Here is a 20,873-nt window from a genome sequence, read left to right as displayed (position 1 = left end):
TATACGTGTGCACACGTATTGGAAATGTGAACCGAATATTACCGAATCTCACCGGAAAGAGTCGAAGTCAGACGAGTGATCCCCTTACCGCGATTATCAGTTACCCCTCGTAAAAGGTTCCGTCTATAGAAGTCTATGTTTAAAAACGCGAAGATGTGGGACGGAAACTAGCGAAGATATGGGACGCGCGCAGATGTGGGAAGCGCAGATGTGGGACGTTTTACGGTACTTTGCGGCAATTCGATTCCTTGATTTATCGACTCGGACGCGCGACGCGGTTGGACTCGCGTCGCACAGGTGTCTCTGGGGGGTACTTCTCTTCATGCGTGGGCGCTACTTGCGCTCGAACGACAACGCGGCGAGTGCAATTCGGTGCATTTTCTGTTTTTCCACTTGGCACAATTGTGCACAATTGTCAGGTCGTCGATCGCGCCGATCGGTAGTTCGTGCACGTTGTCTCTGCGCGATCATGGCTTCCGCGATGTTCAGCGCGTCCGGCACCAGTAAGTAAGTCGTCATCGGAAGGTTCTCAGTTGCGTGTAACCTCGTCGTGACGAATTGACAACTCGACTCGAAAACAAGTCGCACCGCTCGGAATTGGCTCGATTCTCGGGGAACGAGCGGCCGTTCGCTGGAACGCGAGGCCTCGCGAGCGCCGACGAGGCGATTGGCGATTTAGAAAATATATCGCGCGTTATGTAACGTCGTTAAAGGACGCGTTCAATGCATCGTAAAAAGAAAGTATGGTCGTGCGTAAATATTTTTATTGTTTATTCCGCGATCGTGAATCACGCGCGCGCGCGCATTTCGACGATAGATTTAGTGCCTGGAATACCGGTGGTTGTTTAATTTGCATTTTTTGTGTTTCTATCTTTTATTTTCATAAATATCGAGCGATTACGTGATGGGCGAACGGCACAAGCACGATTGCCCTTTGCCCCCGCGACGTATAAATATCTCACAAGTGCTCAAGGTCCACTTTCTGCACTTAATTCTGTACCGTCTGTCTCGGTTGTCCTTTCCTCAAATCGCGAGAGAGGGTTGTCTTATTTTTAAGCTCGCAAACATTTATTTCTGGCCGAGGAAGCAAATTTTCGTTTCTGCTAGCGGGAACATATTTTTATTCGAGATAAAAAGGACGAAAGGAACGAATATAAATTTCTTATTCTAGAAGGGTCGAAACGTTTGTTTCTTATTAGAAATTTTGATTGTAAATGGTGAGAACCGAGTTCTGTTCATTTTGTGGCTCACATTGGCACTTTCCCCCTTTTCTACGTACTTTCTTTTCGGTAGCTTTTACTACATTTTGGAATATTAATTTATTGCGACGAAGAAAACGAATTCTTGCAGAAACGCGAAACTTTGCGAAGTCAGAATCTCGTGATCGATACGTTGATGTAGCAGCTACACGTGACTGCACACAGTTTATACTTGCTACATTTTCGAATTCGTGGTGGGCGTTTGACGAAATCCGTTCCGACAGATTTGGCTGTCTGGAGTGTCGTTAACGTTTACAAAATAGGCCCCTGAGTTAACAAAATTGTAAACATATGAATTCGAAATTGTAACATACATGGATTCCTTATTTTCCACCCATGTGTACTTTCGCGTGCCAATATAGACTCAGAACTTACAACGTCGAGATGTTAGAGTTTGTATTAATCCAAGACTAATAAAACTGCAATTAATCAGTCGCCAGTAAACACCGAGCATCAGTTACATTGCATTTATGCTAAAATTTCTCACTCAACAATGTAAATGCAATATAACACACATGACTGATGCTCGATGTTCACTGGGTCTACACATTTACACAATTAACGTGCATATTCTTATTAGTCTTGGATCAATAAAAACGTTAGTATCTTGACTTGCCAGCACGTCGTTGTAAGCACATTCTGAAAATGGCCATAATGTTTACTGTGCACACAACAAAATGCTTCAACTCGAGCGCAGGTACCTGTATGCTCTAATTAAATTTTGGTTCGGCAGTACAGAGGCTGCAAAGGATTTTCCCGAGGGCTTACTCGGATGCGAAGTTTCCCCAGATCACCACTCATTACACGGTGAAATCCAGGGAGACGGACTTAAGATGGAAAGGTATATGACTTTTTCAATTTTTCTTACTCGGAATAAAACCAGCGGCACACGGTGCTTTTTTGCTTGCTGGTTTGCTTGCGCGCACCTCTGCTTGCTAGTGAGAGCCAATCACGATTCCACGTGTCAGATCGGGATGTAAAAATACAAGACAAAACATTGTAAGCACGTAACCAATTTTTGGAGCAAATTGTTCATTGGTGCTTTCAACCGCAATGATTTGCAGTTAGAAGGTTTGAGGCGAATTTCTGATTGGTCACGGGAATGTTAGGGTCTGAGCAGAATGGCTGTCTTATATTCTTGAGTCACAAGGCAGTTATTGTGCGTTACTTTAAGACAAAGATTTAAAACATTGTTTTAAGAGTACAAGACAGCTATTCTGCTCAGGCCCTTACACCTTGTGGGTCAGATGAGTTAAAATTGCATCCTGATTGGCTCTTGCCAGCCAGCGAAGCATCGTGTACCGCAGGCTTAATACGGATAACTCGGAATACTCTTTCTTCATCCGCCAGATGTGAACATGGAGAGATTCGTGGACGAAACCGACATTCTAATTGTCGGCGGTGGTCCAGCGGGATTATCGGCAGCCATTCAGGCTCGCAGGCTGGCTGAGAAACACGGCAAGGAACTCAGGGTTACCCTCGTTGAAAAGGCGTCCGCAATCGGTGGGCACATCCTCAGCGGCGCTTGCTTGGACCCAATCGCCCTGAACGAGCTCTTTCCAAATTGGAAGGAACTAGGCGCGCCGTTAAACACTCCTGTTACAGAAGATAAATTTGCATTTCTCACGGAAAAGAGAAGGCTATCTATACCGATCTTCAAAGGAATGCCAATGTATAATCATGGGAATTATATAGTAAGGTAGATTGAAACTTGACACGTTCATAGATTCATGAATACGGGCTAAGCAGTACATTTATCTCGATTGTAAACATTTGTATCCTCGTATACAGACTGGGCCATGTAGTGACATGGCTTGGGGAGCAAGCAGAAGCTGCCGGTGTCGAGATGTATGCTGGCTACGCGGCGGCAGAGGTTTTATATCACGAGGATGGCTCCGTTAAAGGAGTGGCCACGAATGATGTTGGTATTGCTAAAGACGGTTCGCCCAAAGATACTTTCGAACGGGGTATGGAGCTTCACGCAAAATGTACCATATTTGCAGAAGGCTGCCACGGCCACCTGACGAAACAGTTGTCAAAGAAATTGAATCTTCGGAAAGACTGCGAGCCGCAGACGTATGGCCTCGGGTTGAAAGAGGTAATTATCATCGAGTTACACCTAAACAAATTTTAAGGATACATAAATGTGAGATGTTTTATATTCTAAGATAAGATATTTTTAAAAGATTTGGGAAATAGAGCCGAGCAAACATCGGCCTGGAGCAGTGGAGCATACGGTTGGCTGGCCACTCAATAGAAATACATATGGCGGATCGTTTCTGTATCACTTGAATGAAGAAACGCCTCTGGTCGCAGTAGGCTTTGTCGTAGGATTGGATTACACCAATCCCTACCTGTCTCCGTTCAGAGAGTTTCAGCGATTTAAAATGCATCCTAGTATTAGACCAACGTTTGAAGGAGGGAAAAGGTTGGTGTCTTTAATACGAGATTTTAATTCTACGTATTGCTTTGTATTCCTCAACGTTTGCTCCCTTTTTAATTCTAGGATAGCTTATGGCGCCAGAGCATTGGTGGAAGGTGGATTCCAATCTATTCCTAAACTCCAATTCCCCGGTGGTTGCCTTATTGGATGTACGGCAGGTTTTCTAAATGTGCCCAAAATCAAAGGAACTCATAATGCCATGAAAAGTGGCATGTTGGCTGCAGAAAGCGTTATGGAAGCCATTATAGACGCGGAAAGTAACACCTCGCCGACGAAAGGCTTAGAGCCGAAAACGTACACGGACAAAATAAAGAGTAGCTGGATCTATAAGGAATTGAAGGCCGTAAGAAATATGAGGCCCAGCTTCCACTCTTCACTTGGACTTTACGGCGGTTTAATGTACTCTGGTTTCTCCATGTTCCTGGGCGGAAGGGAGCCGTGGACTTTATCTCACGGAGGTAAGATTTATGCGGCGACTTTTGAAGAGGCTTCCTGCAAAATATTGCAAATGTTAATTTCAAATATGGTGTTTTAAACATTTCCATACCGTGCAGGTCCTGATCATAAGAGGTTGAAATCCGCAGCTCAATCGACGCCGATAGAATACCCTAAGCCGGATAATGAAGTATCCTTCGATCTTCTGTCTTCAGTAGCTTTAACCGGTACCAATCACGAAGCTGATCAACCGGCTCATTTAACTTTGATGGATGACACCGTTCCAGTAAAGAGAAACTTGGCTGAATTTGCTGGCCCAGAAGGTCGATTTTGCCCTGCTGGTAAGTCAATTTACTGCATGATTATACATTTATCGTTTTATTAATATGTTATGATTACTTTGAGTTTTGCTTGATGGTATGTTGGATACTCCACTTTTGCGATCGCATAATAGATTGACCTAATGAACTTTAAAGATAGTTTTAATTTATTGAATACATTTATTGCAAACTGGGAAAATAAATTTAATTTTTTTACATTAAATGCTATTTTGTTTAGTATAAATTAACTTTAACATTATCGCCATACAAAAAGATTAATGTTTTCACGGGTATATTTTAGTTAGTAAATTTATTTTGCGAAAAGGTACATTTTTAAATCGCAAATAAAATATGGGAAAAATATTATGTATCTATAGATTTGCCTCATTATGTCTTATTTTTAAAATATTTAAATTTTTATAAATTATTAGTTATACTAATTCATGAACGTGTTTTACTTTCTTTGGAAAACAAAGGCTAATTTTTCAGTGTTTCAGTATTCGGTAAAAATATCTCAAATACAAAATTGTTTGTAAATTATTAATTGGTAATTATATAATGATTTACTACATTTGTATTCCCGCTATAGAGTGTAAAAAGTGCGACGAACAATTGATAATTACACGGTTCGCGAATAATACATATAGTTATGAAGTGTCAACTGCCGCAGTTACCGTGTTGCAGTTGACACTTCATGAATATATGTACCATTCGTGAACCGTGATTATCAGTTGTTCGTCGCACTTTTTACAGTCTATAGCGGGAATACAAATGTGATGTCCGAAAATTACTCTTTTATATTATGTTGTCAAGTCTGTTTGATACAATTCGAGAGTAATATAGACAGTAGTACTAGTACATTTTATTGATTCCCCTTAGGGTTACAAGGCGTTTTTGAAGGAACGTGCCCAAACCTCTTATAACACCTCTCTCTATATCCACTTCGCTATGTGGCGATCGAACGAAAAACCAACAATATTTTTGTTTGGTTTTGAACCCGGGTCTTCGGATTACCAGACCAGCGCACAATCCTCTGCGCCACGATCGCCACTAATGTGATCATTTACCACATAAATTTATTAATAGTTATTTGTGCAATTTCTTTCGTAATCAATTTTATTTATTTGGCTATATGATTTGAAAATTATAATGCAATATCTTTTATACTTTCTCTTATAAATGCTGGAAGTACTCATTAATACCAATATCAATTTGTCCAACAAATGGTCTTATTCTGTTGGCGCAAACGGAGAAATTCATTATGTTAAGAATGAATAAGTAGTATACTTACCGCATTGCAGAGTTTGATATCTATCTTGCGTAATTTTATACCGCGCGTGTCCTATTTCGTTTTCAGATATTTAACAGATAATTTTAATTTTTCCAAGCACATAATTTAACTGTTTAATATATATGTATTAATGAAAGTTTAATCCGAATATATTATTAAAATTTGCTGGAGTAAAAATAAAATGTAATATATCTGTTCCACGAATGTAGTGAATGTTTAACATTCTCATTTCCGTATTGTTAATTGTTTAAACATTTGCTTGCTTTCCGAAAAATTTATCTAATGCACAATTATTCAGCATTCGAAGGATATTATTATGAAGAGAAATCAATTTCGCTCGCAATAAATTTTCGCAGTCTGCAGGCAGGCTCCTTCCACTTCCGCCCTCGAGCTACGTCCTTTCCCCCTCTTCCTCTTTTCCAGTCTTGTCGGGGGTTTATCGACCGTTGTGTCCTTGAACCTGAGCCACCCGGACAACCCCCGCACGGCTAGACAACCCCGGACCAAGCTCAATCCCCAAAATCGAACTGCGCCCTGGAGCTCCGGCCAGCAACCTCACTGTCAATTTATCTTTTCTCTCTTTGTTCCTTGAGAATCTTTCTATTGTGTCGTATTCGTTCTGAAACAATGAAAATACTTCAAATAATGATGAAATTTGTTAGTAACAACTTTTCAATATTTGCTCAAATATAGCAAGGTATATTATTTATATACGTGTATAATATAGGAATGATTTTTCCAGAAGAGAAATAAATTTATATTATTTTATATTAATTATTAATGTAATGAAATTTTAATTTTTTTAATCTGAGTATCTTTTATTATTAAATGTACTTTTTGCAAATATAGCTTTTACAGCTTGACGATCATTTTCTGCTGCATCGCGGACAAGGCAACTGTAATTACTGTTAAATTTAATAATATAATTTCGTGGAAGTTATATAGAGATGTTGTTGCTGTAATATGGTAAATTCAAAACAAGTTCGTTCGTAGTTCGCAAAATTAATATCGTGCAGACGCGAAGGATGGAATAGAGACATGTATCCCTCGATTTACGCACTATCTACGTTTTACGTGATATTTTACGCGTTAAGTAATGTGTACTTTTTATACGCGTTCTCAGTTTTACACGATTTCATTTTATGCGGTCGGAAAATCTATTCTTCAAAGAAATCCACCGATAATGAAATTGAAGTAGAAGTGTCAAATATTTTAGTAACGAGGACAATTTTGAACCAATTAAAAAAAAGGTTTATTGTATTAAAAATGTTCATTACATCGGAGTACAGTACTGATAGCGACAAATGAAATTTTAATTTGTTTTACTCAACTTTCATTATTATCATTTTTATGCAAATACATGAAATAATATTTTTACAACATACGCTTTTTTCTCATGTACTCTTTTTACTGGCAGACGCCATTTACGCGATTTTCACAACTACGAATGAAACAAATTGCGAAACAAATACTTCGTGTAAATCGAGGATACTTGTGGCAAAAAATGGAAGACAAATTGCGTTACAAAAATAATTGAGCATGTTCCTATAAGCCGGTGACTGGTTAATCTCCAGATTTGTTGAAAAGATTAATTTTTTTTATAGCCACGATTTGTAATTCTTTTTAATTAGCGAAATATTCGGGAATTTAATTTGTGAAACTGTAACTAAAATTCTATTGGGATGGAATTTACATGAATTTTAGCTGAAAAAAAAGAACGAAGTTTGATTATTCTCATTGAATTCGCAAAACCGTCCGACCGGTTTAAATTTCTATTGTTCAAATTCACAGCATTATAACAATTTATTGGGCGTTCCTCTTAATTTACACCTTACGGCTGAAAGCTTGCGTGAATATATCCTATTATGTCACGTAAACGCCTTCGAACCGGACAAATTTATGCGTCTGCTCTCTCGCCATTGTTTCTTGAACATCCACCTTTGATTTTTACGATACGTTCTTTCTTCATTCCCGTACTTTTCCCTGCCGCGTCTCCGGGGTGCGTCTTCCTGTTTCCTTTCACGGACCCGACGACCGACGAGGAATTCGTCTGGGAGCTTTCCTACGGGATAGCTGCGCCGTCTGGAAGATGGTGGGGACCAGGTTATCGACTGTCTGGCCGAGGGCACGATGTGACCTTCGCGGCGTAAATCTCGCACTCCGCAGAGTGCCGAGAATATATGCGTCTGCTGAATAAATCGCGCTGAATAAATCATCCTGCGCATTGCGACATTATTAGCATTTTCGCAGGATAGCCGGACGACTGGCTTCCGAGAAAAAGTTATTCTTGAAAAAGTTAAGTTAGTTACTTGCATTATCACAATCGGTAATAATTTTCACGGTTCTGCGGCTCGGGGCGGGATGGTCTGTGGGTTTCGGACGTGTCTCCAACCCTCCGTTACAATCGTTGAGAGAGAGAGAGAGGAAGATATGCGAGGGCAGTTTGTTACGCGAGTCTGAAACACGTGTGTGCAATCTGGTTTTAGGTGTCTACGAGTTCGTGCCGCTGGAAAGCGGAGACGGCGAAAGATTGCAGATCAACGCGCAGAATTGCATTCACTGTAAGACCTGCGACATCAAGGACCCGAGCCAGAACATCAATTGGGTCGTGCCGGAGGGTGGCGGCGGGCCAGCTTACAACGGCATGTAAAATATGTCGGTCGACCGACTTGTTGATTGGTTGATTGAGTAAACATTTGGCGGCCCACATTATTTTGCCGTTGGTGCCACATGTTTTTCGACGAGTCGCATTACGGCATCGCAATCATGCTTTCGATGCTGTCGCGACGGTCTAATTGAAATTGGAATACGCCATACGGTGTAATTATTTCCCATTCGAATGAATCAACACAATTACGGATTAATCTCGATTCGTTAGAAACGAGCGATCTTTCCATCTCTGCTGACGCACATGTACCAATTTCTCGTGACATTATATGCAATATGTATATCACATACAGTATAATTCTTCGACTACTGGGCCAATTTATAAGATTTATCCTTTGATAATATTTATTGGAACACATGTGTCGTTGAACAAATTGAAAGAAGTATCACATGGTATATTAATTTGATGAAAGTCTTGATATCTTTGTAATCTCCCTCTGTGTGAGAAGCTTTTTATTAAATGAAACATTGCTCTTGGAGAGGGACGGACACTTCTAAAGCGCTTGCGTAGTGCTGTTGTTACTACTTTTTGATAGACTTTATATAAATGATCGATTTGTATGTTATATTATATTTTTATACAGAGAGGCGAATTGTGAAATACATGTTATGTACAGTCCGATTTATTCCTATGTAATACAATTTTTCCTTTGTTATTACCTTTGCTCTATCGTTCTCTTCCACAGCAATGGTCCAAGTTCTTCCTCCAGATTCGAGATGGTGGAGATGAGAATTCTTCAAGCTCCTAAGAATAACATATTTTTATTTAATGTTTTCTAGAACATTCTGCGTGTTAAAACTTGCATCGAAAAGTATCATCACTCTTGATTAAAATAGGGGGAAAAGACAGTCTTTTTGTATAAGAAAAATATGAAGCTGTATTCCAGATAATTTTTATAATTATAAAAAAATATTCTTCGATATCCTTTGAATCTCTATCTTTTATATTCAATTATCGGGATTTCTTTTAAAACTTGTCTCGAGCTTTTTTGTAACTCATTAGGGAAGAGCCATGGGTCTACGAATTATATCGAAGTTTTAAACATTCAAGTCACAAATTGGAACAACATTAAGTTCGGAAAGGTGGATTATTACGCTGAGAAAGTTTTAGAATTGGATTTAAAATAAACACAGAGGTGTATAGGGAATTAAAAAATGTGTATATTTATTTCAGAAATGTTTATGTTCAATATAGATGCATGCTCACGTTTTTATTCTGGATTTATGGATAAAACACATTTTCATCCATACCACCGACTCGATATTGTTCAATCTTGCTTTTCTACTGAAATTCGCGTCCCGAAGGACGCGTAAATTTTTACGGCTCGCATTATTTCGTATTTGTCCGCAACACCTTTCTATCTGCAGGCATCATGATTTCCTATGAGACCGCGGATGATGACCGAACAGGCAGTTTGCAATAACTTAACTGCAAGGATGATTTATGGGAATGATTATGATGCACTTTGAAACGAGCAGCGAGCGTAAGTCGGTATACCTACCTGCGATTTATCCTCTCGGGTGGTTATCTCGCCTCACTCGAAAAAGTGAATTTAATAATATCGAGCGAAGGCCGGCCGTCGGTTTGCGCAAAATGTGCGGCAAAAACGTACAGCGGGGGGAGATATCGGTGCAATTTTTCGCCGGGCGTGGGGGGCGAGTCGATTTTCATCGAGGACAACGTAACGTTGCAATTTTTACGGCACATCCGCTCCCTTTATTTTCACACCGAAAGTTGGAGGAACGTGACGGAGACGACGTCTATCATTGCCGCTCTCCGGAAGATATTGTTTCGCGCGATACGTTTCCCCTCAAAACGGGGCTGCGGTGCATACATTTACATGAGATACGAGCGAATCTTACATCCGCGCTCCGTCCGGAAGTGGCACATCCACTACCGCTGATACGGATAAAATTTATTACACGATGTAACTTTAGGAGCGGAGGTTGCCGCTGCCGTTTCGTGCTCCTTGTAACATTGTCACGTTATATCATCGTAGAACTGGAATTCTCGCAGCCGTGAATTCGTGCAAGTCCAACAATATTTATTTACTGCTGCTGTTTCAAGTCGAAGCCGAGGAGATGCTCCCTGAAAAATCGTTTCTTCCGGTAGTTATACAAGGAATAAGGAAAAATATACAGGGTGAGGAAAAGGTATGAAAACCCCTAAATTGTTTGCAAACTTTGCATTTTAAAAACAAATGTTTGAGACGAAAGTTATATGATTTCAAGGAGGACATAAGTTGGTGTCATTGATTTGACCTTGAATAGTTGCTTGAAGGTCACGTAAAGGTCACCCTGAATTTTTTAAACGGAAACCTCCATTTCTTATTATATCATCTTTTTTATTAATTTTCTATTAATTAATTGGAACAACTTTTGTCTGAAACATTTTTTATTGTCTAATAATTTTTTAGATATTCAAAGAAACGTGGCAACTTTTTCAATATTCATTGTACGATATCTCGATAACTGTTTATCGTGAGGAAAAATGGTACAAGATTTTTTGACTTGATTTACTGTCAGGAATATGCTGTTGTAATAGTACTTCAATTTTTATAAACATTTGTGTATACGTGAAAACTCTAAGGAGATGTGTACACAAATGTTTACCAAAGTTGGAGTGCTATTGCAACAGTATATTCTTGACACCGAATTAAGTCAAAAAGTCCTGTATCATTTTTCCTCCTCTGGATAAACAGTTATCCAGATATCGTATGATGATTATTGAAAAAGCTGCTTTTCCTTAAACATTAAAAATATTAGACATTTGTTTTTAAAATGCATAGTTTTTGAAAAATTTAGAGGTTTTCATACTTTTCCTCACCCTGTATATACACGGAAAAAAGTGCTGTTAAAAATTAAGAAAAATGAAGTTGCTTGAATTAAACGTTAACGTCACGGGCTTCCACAAACATAAATAATTCACTCAACTGTATTTGTAATGGATTTTTATGTTAAGCATCGATTATTATCCTGATTATTAAGACAACTACCTGATGTTTTCCATTCATTAATACTCATGTTGTTTCAACGATTTTTTCCGTGTACAATACCGGTCAAAATTATTATACATCATCTTTTGATTTGTTGAGCACAGTTAGTTTTAAAGTGCAGGAATCAAAAATTCGAAAGTGATGACGTATCTTGTCAAATTTAATTACCTTTTATCTGGAAGAAAGTCTTCTATTATGAGAGAAGCTCCTATTACGAGATAGCGGAGTTTCTGCTAAATTAATAGGCATCGTCTGTTGATTCCACCATAAATTTTTTTCTCTTGGAACGAAGTCTGTTCAGTGGAAAATTCATTGTTAAATCGCGTAATCGTTGCGAAAAAAGATTTGTGATTGAATTTGGGTGTTGAAAACCTGGTATCTCATATCAAAAGTCTATCTCATAACAGGGGATTTTCCTCTATTAGATGCACCAGCTATCGGGTGTAAAATTTGAAGCACATTTGGTACACTTTGACGAAAGTTATGCTGAGAAAACCTGATATAATTTTGACCGGTACTGTATATATTTGAAAAAGAGACATGAAATTCACATTTTCTTGATTAATTCCGAAATGTACTGAGGAACAAAAAATGATTTTGATATATTAATCCGTCAGAGCGAGACGACCCGGCGGCTGACGCGAGAGTGTCGCTCAAGCGAGTCCGCCATGATGTATAGCAGCCGCGCCACGACAAATTGAACTATTACAGCTGGCCATTATATTTCATTATCCGCGCGGACAATTGTATTTGAATTTTCCACATGATTGCCCGAGAGTCCGCGAAACAATTTTATAGATTACGGCCGTACATTTTTAAAGCGAACGTCTCATGATCTCGTCGGCGGTGTTGCGGGCGACGTGACGCACGATTGCTCTACCTCTTATATCCGATCGTTCTCCGGCGATCGTCAAAGCGGTCGTTATACATCTACGTGCGCCTTGTACAATGGATCTTCGATAATTGCAGTCGGACGATAGTCGTTCCGCGCGAGCAGCACTTTGTACGCTGCCTCTAAGCTGTCAACCAGCTCCCGCGGGAAGTTTTTATGGTGCAGCAAGGCGTCTTAGCTAACTCCTTTTCATCTGACATCAGTGGCCGTAGTACGCAAGTATCCGCGTGATTCAGGCCCGGTTTCACCGATGTCGCTTAACTTTAAGCTTGGCTTGACTCATTCTTCGTCTCTTTCCAACTTAGAAAGAGACAAACATGAATTAAACTAAGAGTAAAGTTAAACGATGTTTGGTGAATTTCAGTTGGTCTCGCTTAATCAGGCAAGGTTCATCTTCTTTCCCCGAAAGAAACGTGATAGGACTGCGGATTCCACGTCGGTTGAACGGAGGGACGGTGGCTGTAACGATCGCCGGAATCGGTCAATTAATCGACAAGTACGGATAAAGAGGGAGAGGATGATACCTACGAGCACCATCGGCGGTCCGATGGAATTCACTTTGCGGCTGATCGGCGTTTGGCCGGATTCCTCCTATAGGTTCCTGATGCGCGTCGTTTGGACGACGCTGATGACTACCTCGCAGTTCTTACAGTATTGGTACCTCCTCACTCACATCGGCTCCGACACCCTGCCGAACATCATGGACTCTATGAGTCTGTGCATATCGAACAGCCTGTTGTTTCTCAAGTTCATCCTTCTCTGGTTAAACGGACGGTAAGCGATGTTCCCAACTGGCGACCGAGAATGAACATGCGCGTGTGTTTCAAGTTAACTGTTTTTAAATTCGAGGTTGAATGCGTTAGCTCGCGAAACAGTTAATTCCCCGATAGGAAAATGTCTCAAATATTGTGCAATAAGCGCATCATCCAAAAGGAGGAAATTTCACAACGATTGCGTCAAGGCGATTCGTCAAAACGCAGCGGTTTTGTAGGGATAAAGTTTCTAAATGGCATTTGCCCAAAAATTGATAATCTCTATTTAGGGGAAAAATCATGCACAATCCCAGATAGCATAAGACACTCCTGTGAACTTTTTAAGAATATTCTTCAAGAATATTTGGACTATTCCATAGGTCATCCTTATATATTCATCTTATGTTCGTAGAACATTCGACTGGCACCACTATAAATCTTTTTCGAATGTGAATAGAATAATCAATCGAATATAGCGTGTCTATTATATCATATATGGTATGATCGTAGGTTTTACTGCCTTTTGCATACGATAAACGTATCACACAATAAACAATGTCTTCTTCTTCTTCTTCCTCGTGTTAGGCTTAAAAGCCTGTTTTATCAAGTTCGTTCCGTATCAGTTCTGTACCAGAACGAACTGGTACTTTGAGCATTTATTGCCCAGCAACACAGTTACGTGTAATAAATGTTTAAAGAAGATTTAGCGTGGGACGTATTTACCGCTGGGCTTGATTGTATCTCGTCTCGCCTGAATTTCACTTACGAGTATGAGACGCCTCGTAGCGGCAGCTCGTCGTAACACAACAGCAATTTAATTGTGCAAATATTTGTCAATAGTAACGAAAGGACTCCATTTATGCATATGTTGTTCGAAATATGTACGCATAATTCCAGCATTCCAATTTTCATCCAGGTTTCGTCACATAATTTTCTAAATACGTTCCTATCGGGGGTTTGACATTTGAGACCGACATTGTACGAGTTGTATCACGTCAGATTGCCTTAGACTCGTTATTTAGCAGGAAATTGATTCTCACGAGTGGAATATAATTTTTTCGGAATCTTAATTACAGCTCTTAGTTCATGTCTCTGTTAATAATCTGCGTGTATATATATTATGTTATCCAGTATCATTTATGATGTTTTCACGACGATGGCCGAAGACTGGAATGAGTGCGCATCCACTCGATCGAAAATGCAGCTGATGATAAGCAAAGCGATTTTGTCCCATCGCTTTTCCAAATGCAGCATCGGTGCGTATACGATCGTGCTAATTTTATTTTCGGGGAGTAACATAATCGCCGAAAGGAGCGCAGGCATCGAGCAAGTTGTCGAAGAGAAGCAGTTTATTGTCAAAATGAAACTACCGCCCGAGTGCAGTGTGTCGCCGCTTTACGAAATCGTCATGATCGTGCAATTTGTCCTGCAATTCACGTCGGCACTCGTAGCGGGGATGCTGAATGCTTTTATTGTGACATTAGTAAGTTGGTTCCGTAGCGAAGAGCGTCGCGTTTCTCCTTGCAAAAGCCCTAAGTTTATTCATGAGAGTCAAACGCGGTTATTTGTGCGTGTTAATATAATATCGAAAGAAAGATATACGACTAATATGGAATAGCGGGGTTTCTGTTAAATTATGTAATAGTTCAATTGATTCCACCATGAATTTATTGCCATTGGAGCGAAATCTGTTGGGTGGAAAATTCATTGTTAAATTGTATAATTGTTGCGAAAAAATATTTGCGATTGAATTTGGGTGTTGAAAACCTGCTATGTCATATTAGAAACTCATCTCATAATAGACGACTTTCCTCTAAATTATATTCACACGCACAAATAACCGCGCTTGACTCTCACAGCCTAACCCCTTGTATTTTTAATTTCGAGAGTCCAGTTACTTGTTAATTTTTTTAAATTTATTCAGTCACTATTTTACTCGTTCCTTGTCTGAGTTTTGTTTTAATTAACATAATCGTGTTACGACATAACGAAATTTTACATCGCGATGAAAATTAAGTCTGTATCAACGGAGAAATTCGACTGCCAGGACGGAATTCGAGTTAGCAGATCCCTAATGCGCCCTAGATCGTTGGCAGATTGCAGCTTTTGGGACAATTCTGGATCATCACTTTTAGATACTCCACATTGCCGGTCAGATCGACGTAATGTGCCACGAATTGCTGGAGATTCCTGTTGACGAGGACAAACACGATACGCGTACGGTCGCATTGAGGTCTGTCGTGAATAGACATCAAAGGATTATTGCCTTGGCGGATAGCATCGAGAATGTGTTCTGTTACATGGCGCTGATACAGTTTTTCTCAAACATGTTCGTTATTTGCTTCGTCGGATTCGTAATTATAACTGTGAGTAATCCGATACGCTCGACCTAGGCAGAATTTTGCGATTTGTTCGAAGGACTCGTCTCTGAATCGTAGTCGTTTAACTCCCCTGGCGCGAATGCCGTGTTGATAAAGATGATACCTTATTACGCCGTCGTGAACTTGGAAGCGTTTATACTTTGCTTCAGCGGCGAATATCTCAGTTCCAAGGTGAGAAAAAGGGAAGAGGAAGATTGAGAGGTTTCACATCGCACATTCGATGATAGATAGAAGTTGAATCGCCATCGACATATATTGTAGAATGGATTGAGTATTACGCGCGACGTGCCAGCACGCGCTCTGAAGCGAGAGAGAAACACAATAGGTACCTGTTGACCGTCAAAAGACGGCCCTACATTAGACAGAGACAGACGTCCTACTGTGTTTCTCTCTTGGTTCAAAGCTTGTGCTCGCACGTCGCGCGTAACGCTCGGTCCATTCTATATGTCGATGCGAACAATCGATTTTGGGATCGCGTCGATACAAGTGGAGTGAAAAATAAACGTTAAACTGTCGAACATCCACTAAATTGTCGCGTAAATATATTGTGCAAACTTTTATCTATTATTAATATCCTATTCCTCTCTCTCTCTGTCTTAGAGCAAGTGTATAAATCGGGCGGCATACAATTCAATTTGGTACGAATTAAAGCCTACGGAGAGTAAAATCTTACTCTTATTAATAATGAGATCTCAGAAGGAATTGACAATGACGGCCGGAAAATTCCTAGATTTATCTTTGGAGGCTTTTACGAGCGTAAGAATTTTGTAATATTCGTTTCTCTCAATGACAGCAGCGATGCGATTGCAAATATGATATACTTAAGTGATATTAATCAAGTATTACTGCAATTTAATTGATAACTTTTATTAGCCAGCAAGATCTACGGTGAAGAATTGCATTTTTGTCACAATATTTATTTTATGCTATCTGTTTTCTTGTAATTGCAAACCATGAGATTTAATTGTTGAACAACGAAATTGACATTTCGTTTTCTCGTAGATTCTGAAGGCATCTGCATCTTACGCGTCGGTGTTACACGCCATGTATTGAAAACTGTGAGACAGTTGTAAACACAAAATTGTAAAAAATTTTGTACAAATGTGAATAGTTGAAAATTAAACTATTGCGGGGCAATAAACACTTCGCATTAAAATGTTAACTAATGCAGAAAGAATTGCATAAACGAATATTTAAATACGGTGCACACACACTCGCGCGCGCGCGTACGCACACAACTTTTTCGTGTGGCTCTATTTCTCGCTATTTATTTTGCTTTCAAGGTAGAGATAAATCCATCGATTGAAAAAGAAAAAGAGAAGAAAGGAAGAAGCCAAGAACATGTACGTATACATGGAAGAGGAATTGCCTATATTTAGTAAGGAACGAGCCTGTGTCCAACATCTGTGCGAGAGAGAAAGGTACATGGAGAGAATTTTCTTTTAAAATTTATCCTGAAAATATTGTGTTCGTGAGACAACACGGCATTTCGAAGAATTTCATGAGAGTTCTTTGAAATTTTACCATACATTTTACTAGTATATACTTAGGATACATTTTACTAGCAAAAATGTATGGTAAACTTTCACAAAACTCTCATACAGTTCTTCTAATATCTATTATGAAAAAATAAATGATTATCTAAAGACACAACGCACACGGCACTAGATAAAGCAACTTGAGATCTCTACTCTTAACACTGAACGTTGAACACAGAACACTGCGTTGCTCTGCTTCGTGCATCGGTCGTGTCGAAGACGCACCGTGACTCCCTTCCTCGCCGAAGTTCTCCATCTTACTTTCGATTATAACTTTGTAGCGCATCACGACGCACAGGCTTATCCGAAATGCGCCTTTTGCATTTTTAAAGCAAATAACATTGCGATCGCACACCTGGGGACATTCGACGTGGAGGCGCACAAACTTATCTATAATATATTTTTTCCCCTTCGGCGCAAACCTGAAATCATAGTCGTGTAGTTTCTCTCTTATAATATACCACGTAGATATGCGATGAATAATTTGGGCCGGTCGACGAATCACCGGGTTCAAGCTTGGGCGACGAACCCTCTAGATTCTTGAGGATTACTCGATGTTGCGTGGCGCGTGGTGAGATTTCTACGTCGTATCAAATTACTGGTAACAATGTGGTAACTTTTTGACGACTGCTATTAAAGGCGGCGTTAAGAGGAGCTTACCGTTAAACGCGCCGAGCACGGTCGTCCTGCTAATCAAAAGTTAACGTAAAATGGGTCTTACGACCACCGTGAGCCCTCCGGTTAAGTTCGGGCTGCGCGCTATCGGGGTTTGGCCGAGATCTTACAGCATCTTGTATCGGACTTTCTGGACGATCTCCTTGGGCCTCGCTCAAATATTCCAGTTCAAATACATCGTCACCTGCATCGAAACTGCCAATTTCCTCGATCTGGTGGACAGCGTCAGCACCACGCTGCCTTACACTTTGCTCTGTTTGAAATTGATTATGCTCTGGCAGAATCAGAGGTGAGACACTTCCTTATTTATTTCGATACCGAATAATTATTCCTCACCGTGCAACATTTCCTAAGGCACTCTCTAAGAGTCATTCAGTGGATTATCACTGAAACCAGTGAATCGTCACTGATTACAGATAAATATGCCACTGCAATTTTTGGTAGTATATTTATAACTGCAAGTCAATTCAGACAATTCATTGATTGACTTTTAGAGAACAGAAAATTAACAGAGAAGCATTTGAAAACTAATTATTCTATTTTCACGCACGTGTCCAAATCTGCACAGCAATTTTCACTTTAGACATCTGCGGCCGGAATTCATTGGGTATTTATTTGGAACAATTTTAAATAAACCACCTATCAGTTTAAGTCGTATACGATTCTTTCTTTCGAGAATTCATTAGTTTGTGTGATGTGCAATGGTAACAATCTTTTCAGATTATTTCACGACATTTTGACATCGATGTCGCGAGATTGGAGTAACTGTGGCCCCGTTGCCTTCAACGTGCGCACCATGATGGATAAAACGACTCTTTCTCATCGTTGCTCGATGCTAATTATCGGAGTGTACATGATAGCTGTTTTGATCTACGTCTCTTTCGTAATGGAATTTAACAGCATCAATAACGGGCCTGACAGAAAAGAGAATCAGCTCTTTCTTAAGATGAAATTCCCTTTCGTTTATGAATTATCTCCTGTTTATGAAATCGTCATGTTTGTTCAGTTTATACAGTTGTTTTGCAACGCCTCGTTAATTGGGATGCTGGACGCGCTGATCATAACATTGGTAAATTTCTCATTTACTTTTGATCAACTTTTTATGCTAAGGGCCAGTTTCACAAACGTCCGTTAACTGTTAACCAGAGTTCGGTCAACTCCCTATCTTTTTCTATCTTATTCGACATCGATTCGACATCGTTTCGATATCGATCGACGAGTCATGTCTCGCTGGGCTGTCTCTTCTTAGATAATAAGATAGAAAAAGATAGGGAGTTGACTGAACTCTGGTTAACAGCTAACCGATTTTTGTAAAACTGGTCCTAAATATAATTTAATATAAAAGTAGCATACAGTACAGATTTTCAGGATTTATATTGACTGCGTGCTTACTGGAGGTAGCGAAAATTTATCATCGAAAAATTTGTTAGTCTAAGAATAACTGTAAGAAATTTGTTTATCTTTACAACGTGACGTCTTGAACTTTTAGATATTTCACATAAGCGGGCAGATAGATATTGTGTGCCGAGGGTTGCTCGAACTCTTCTCAAAAGATTGCAAATCTAAATCGTATAAGGACGCGAAGGGCGCAGTTATTCGCAGACATCAAAATGTCATTCAGTTCTCACTCAATATCGAGAGTCTTTTCTCTTATATTGCGCTAATGCAGTTTCTTACGAACACGCTTGTCATATGTTGCATAGCATTCGTGATAGTGATTGTGAGCCTTTTTTTAATAAATATCTCGCGCTATATATACACAGTCTTTTATATACTACTAAACTGCTACGCATACTACTTTATTTACCGAACAAGACATGGCGGAACTCTTGCCTCACTTTTCAGCTCGAAGGTAGCAGTCTAGCAGTATATAGTACAAGTCTGTGGCTATCATAAGTGAATTGTAAATTATATTTCGATACGTATACGTGTAGACTCTTGTGGTATGGAAGTGATGCAAAATCTTTTTTCTCAAATTTTCAGTCTCTCGAAGGTAACCAAGGGTACGTCACGTTATTGAAGTCCATGTTCTTTTATGTCGCTATCACTTTGGAAGCGTTCATCTTTTGCTTTGCTGGAGAGTATCTTAGCAATAAGGTTTAAATCAAATACTTTACCACGAATACTAGATATACAAAATTAATTTTACTTTGCAGATAATTGCTTTATTATACGAATTCTTTTAGCATAATGCAACTTTCAGGAAGCCGATTCTTTTCGCAAACTAATGGTGTACTTAAATATTTGTTGAATCACGATCTTATTGTTATTTCTTTTCTCTTTTTATTTTTGCAGAGCAAGTCAGTTGCAAATGCAGCTTACGAGGCTCTTTGGTACAATGTGAGACCCAGTGAAAGTCGAATTTTATTGATTTTAATATTGAGATCACAGAAACGATTGACCTTAACAATCGGAAAATTTAATGAACTGTCTTTGGAAGTTTTTGCAAGTGTAAGATATTAAAAATATTGTCTTTCGAACACACGATTCTTTTTAATCTAAAAGGATACTACGTTTCAGATTTTGAAAGCTTCTGTCTCTTTCGTATCGGTGTTGCTTGCAATGTCTTGATCAACAAAAAGATATCAATTGCAAGGTCTACATAAACATATACACATATTTGCATATTACATATTCTATCATTTTAGAACATTATGTGCTACGTAAATATTTTATTGTCTAATCTCTTGCTCACTTTCGTACGCGTTACACTTATCTCTTCATAAAATTCGAGAACAAGATGTAAAGACGTATATGCTAAATATTCTTGCGACTTAAAAATATATAAAGCAGCATTTACCTCGTCATGTTTCTCATTTGCATCGTACAAAGTTCTATTAAAATGCTCATCGTCCTTTATTTCTACTAAAATTTTCTCGTCCGGGGCAGATATAGGCATCCGAACCAATGGATACATCAATATATCAACATAAATATAGACTCCCGATCTCTGAGATCACTTTAAATGCACATTCAAACCGAAATTACATATGAGGATGATTTATCTTCTGCCTGTTGCATTTCCTTATGCATCTCGACCGGTCGTTGACGAAGATTCAGCACTACGTTCTTATGGGTCGAACTTATGTTCCACCATAGGCTTTGTTCAGAAACTTCTCTCGACGATGGTCACTCTAGCCATCTTTGGCTCTGCAACTTTTCCCATTTCCTTGCATTTTTAAAGTAAATCATCCGCAATAACGGCGACAGGGGGTTTTCCCGTT

At 39.3% G+C, this 20,873-nt stretch overlaps 4 protein-coding genes across 5 annotated transcripts; 3 read left to right on the top strand and 1 right to left on the bottom strand.

Moving 5' to 3' along the window:
• Positions 1 to 309: 309 nt before the first annotated feature.
• Positions 310 to 9,052, top strand: LOC105559027 (electron transfer flavoprotein-ubiquinone oxidoreductase, mitochondrial). Its single transcript, XM_012007029.1, has 8 exons — positions 310 to 503; positions 1,993 to 2,100; positions 2,610 to 2,958; positions 3,051 to 3,357; positions 3,446 to 3,687; positions 3,766 to 4,160; positions 4,257 to 4,478; positions 8,235 to 9,052. The coding sequence occupies exons 1-8, from the start codon at positions 323 to 325 to the stop codon at positions 8,396 to 8,398; spliced, it is 1,968 nt and encodes a 655-aa protein (XP_011862419.1). The 5' UTR covers positions 310 to 322; the 3' UTR covers positions 8,399 to 9,052.
• Positions 6,110 to 20,856, bottom strand: LOC105559026. Of its 2 annotated transcripts, none has more exons than XM_012007028.1 (2): positions 20,450 to 20,856; positions 6,110 to 6,367 (listed from the first exon to the last, which is right to left on the bottom strand). In XM_012007028.1, exons 1-2 carry the CDS (start codon positions 20,564 to 20,566, stop codon positions 6,185 to 6,187), a joined length of 300 nt encoding a protein of 99 aa, XP_011862418.1. In that variant the 5' UTR covers positions 20,567 to 20,856; the 3' UTR covers positions 6,110 to 6,184. The 2 variants fall into 2 exon arrangements, with proteins under 2 accessions (XP_011862418.1, XP_011862417.1); XM_012007027.1 differs by lacking the exon at positions 20,450 to 20,856 and adding an exon at positions 7,687 to 8,228.
• On the top strand, positions 12,587 to 16,828 carry LOC105559028 (odorant receptor 85b-like). Its single transcript, XM_012007030.1, has 6 exons — positions 12,587 to 13,077; positions 14,187 to 14,538; positions 15,191 to 15,421; positions 15,494 to 15,607; positions 16,037 to 16,192; positions 16,439 to 16,828. The coding sequence occupies exons 1-6, from the start codon at positions 12,650 to 12,652 to the stop codon at positions 16,487 to 16,489; spliced, it is 1,332 nt and encodes a 443-aa protein (XP_011862420.1). The 5' UTR covers positions 12,587 to 12,649; the 3' UTR covers positions 16,490 to 16,828.
• On the top strand, positions 17,352 to 20,434 carry LOC105559029 (odorant receptor 13a-like). The gene is made up of 6 exons (XM_012007031.1): positions 17,352 to 17,938; positions 18,370 to 18,718; positions 19,139 to 19,369; positions 19,633 to 19,746; positions 19,945 to 20,100; positions 20,170 to 20,434. The coding sequence occupies exons 1-6, from the start codon at positions 17,685 to 17,687 to the stop codon at positions 20,218 to 20,220; spliced, it is 1,155 nt and encodes a 384-aa protein (XP_011862421.1). The 5' UTR covers positions 17,352 to 17,684; the 3' UTR covers positions 20,221 to 20,434.
• Positions 20,857 to 20,873: the final 17 nt, after the last annotated feature.

The sequence above is a fragment of the Vollenhovia emeryi genome, unplaced genomic scaffold (assembly GCF_000949405.1).
Source record: "Vollenhovia emeryi isolate VEMERY1.0 unplaced genomic scaffold, V.emery_V1.0 DF939294.1, whole genome shotgun sequence".
Classification (NCBI taxonomy): Eukaryota; Metazoa; Arthropoda; class Insecta; order Hymenoptera; family Formicidae; genus Vollenhovia; species Vollenhovia emeryi.
This window is presented reverse-complemented; position numbering and strand designations above follow the sequence as displayed.

What these genes read in the sequence shown, in the direction of transcription:
- LOC105559027 (XM_012007029.1), top strand. Translation starts at nt 323, where the DNA reads ATGCGTGGGCGCTACTTGCGCTCGAACGACAACGCGGCGAGTGCAATT. An exon ending in CATGGGAATTATATAGTAAG is followed by an intron (nt 2,959 to 3,050) that starts GTAGATTGAAAC and finishes CCTCGTATACAG; the next exon opens with ACTGGGCCATGTAGTGACAT. An exon ending in ATGGCCTCGGGTTGAAAGAG is followed by an intron (nt 3,358 to 3,445) that starts GTAATTATCATC and finishes TATTTTTAAAAG; the next exon opens with ATTTGGGAAATAGAGCCGAG.
- LOC105559026 (XM_012007027.1), bottom strand. Translation starts at nt 8,063, where the DNA reads ATGCAAGTAACTAACTTAACTTTTTCAAGAATAACTTTTTCTCGGAAG.
- LOC105559028 (XM_012007030.1), top strand. Translation starts at nt 12,650, where the DNA reads ATGTTTGGTGAATTTCAGTTGGTCTCGCTTAATCAGGCAAGGTTCATC. An exon ending in CTTCTCTGGTTAAACGGACG is followed by an intron (nt 13,078 to 14,186) that starts GTAAGCGATGTT and finishes TATGTTATCCAG; the next exon opens with TATCATTTATGATGTTTTCA. An exon ending in ATGCTTTTATTGTGACATTA is followed by an intron (nt 14,539 to 15,190) that starts GTAAGTTGGTTC and finishes CATCACTTTTAG; the next exon opens with ATACTCCACATTGCCGGTCA.
- LOC105559029 (XM_012007031.1), top strand. Translation starts at nt 17,685, where the DNA reads ATGGGTCTTACGACCACCGTGAGCCCTCCGGTTAAGTTCGGGCTGCGC. An exon ending in TAGCATTCGTGATAGTGATT is followed by an intron (nt 19,370 to 19,632) that starts GTGAGCCTTTTT and finishes TCAAATTTTCAG; the next exon opens with TCTCTCGAAGGTAACCAAGG. An exon ending in GAGAGTATCTTAGCAATAAG is followed by an intron (nt 19,747 to 19,944) that starts GTTTAAATCAAA and finishes TTATTTTTGCAG; the next exon opens with AGCAAGTCAGTTGCAAATGC.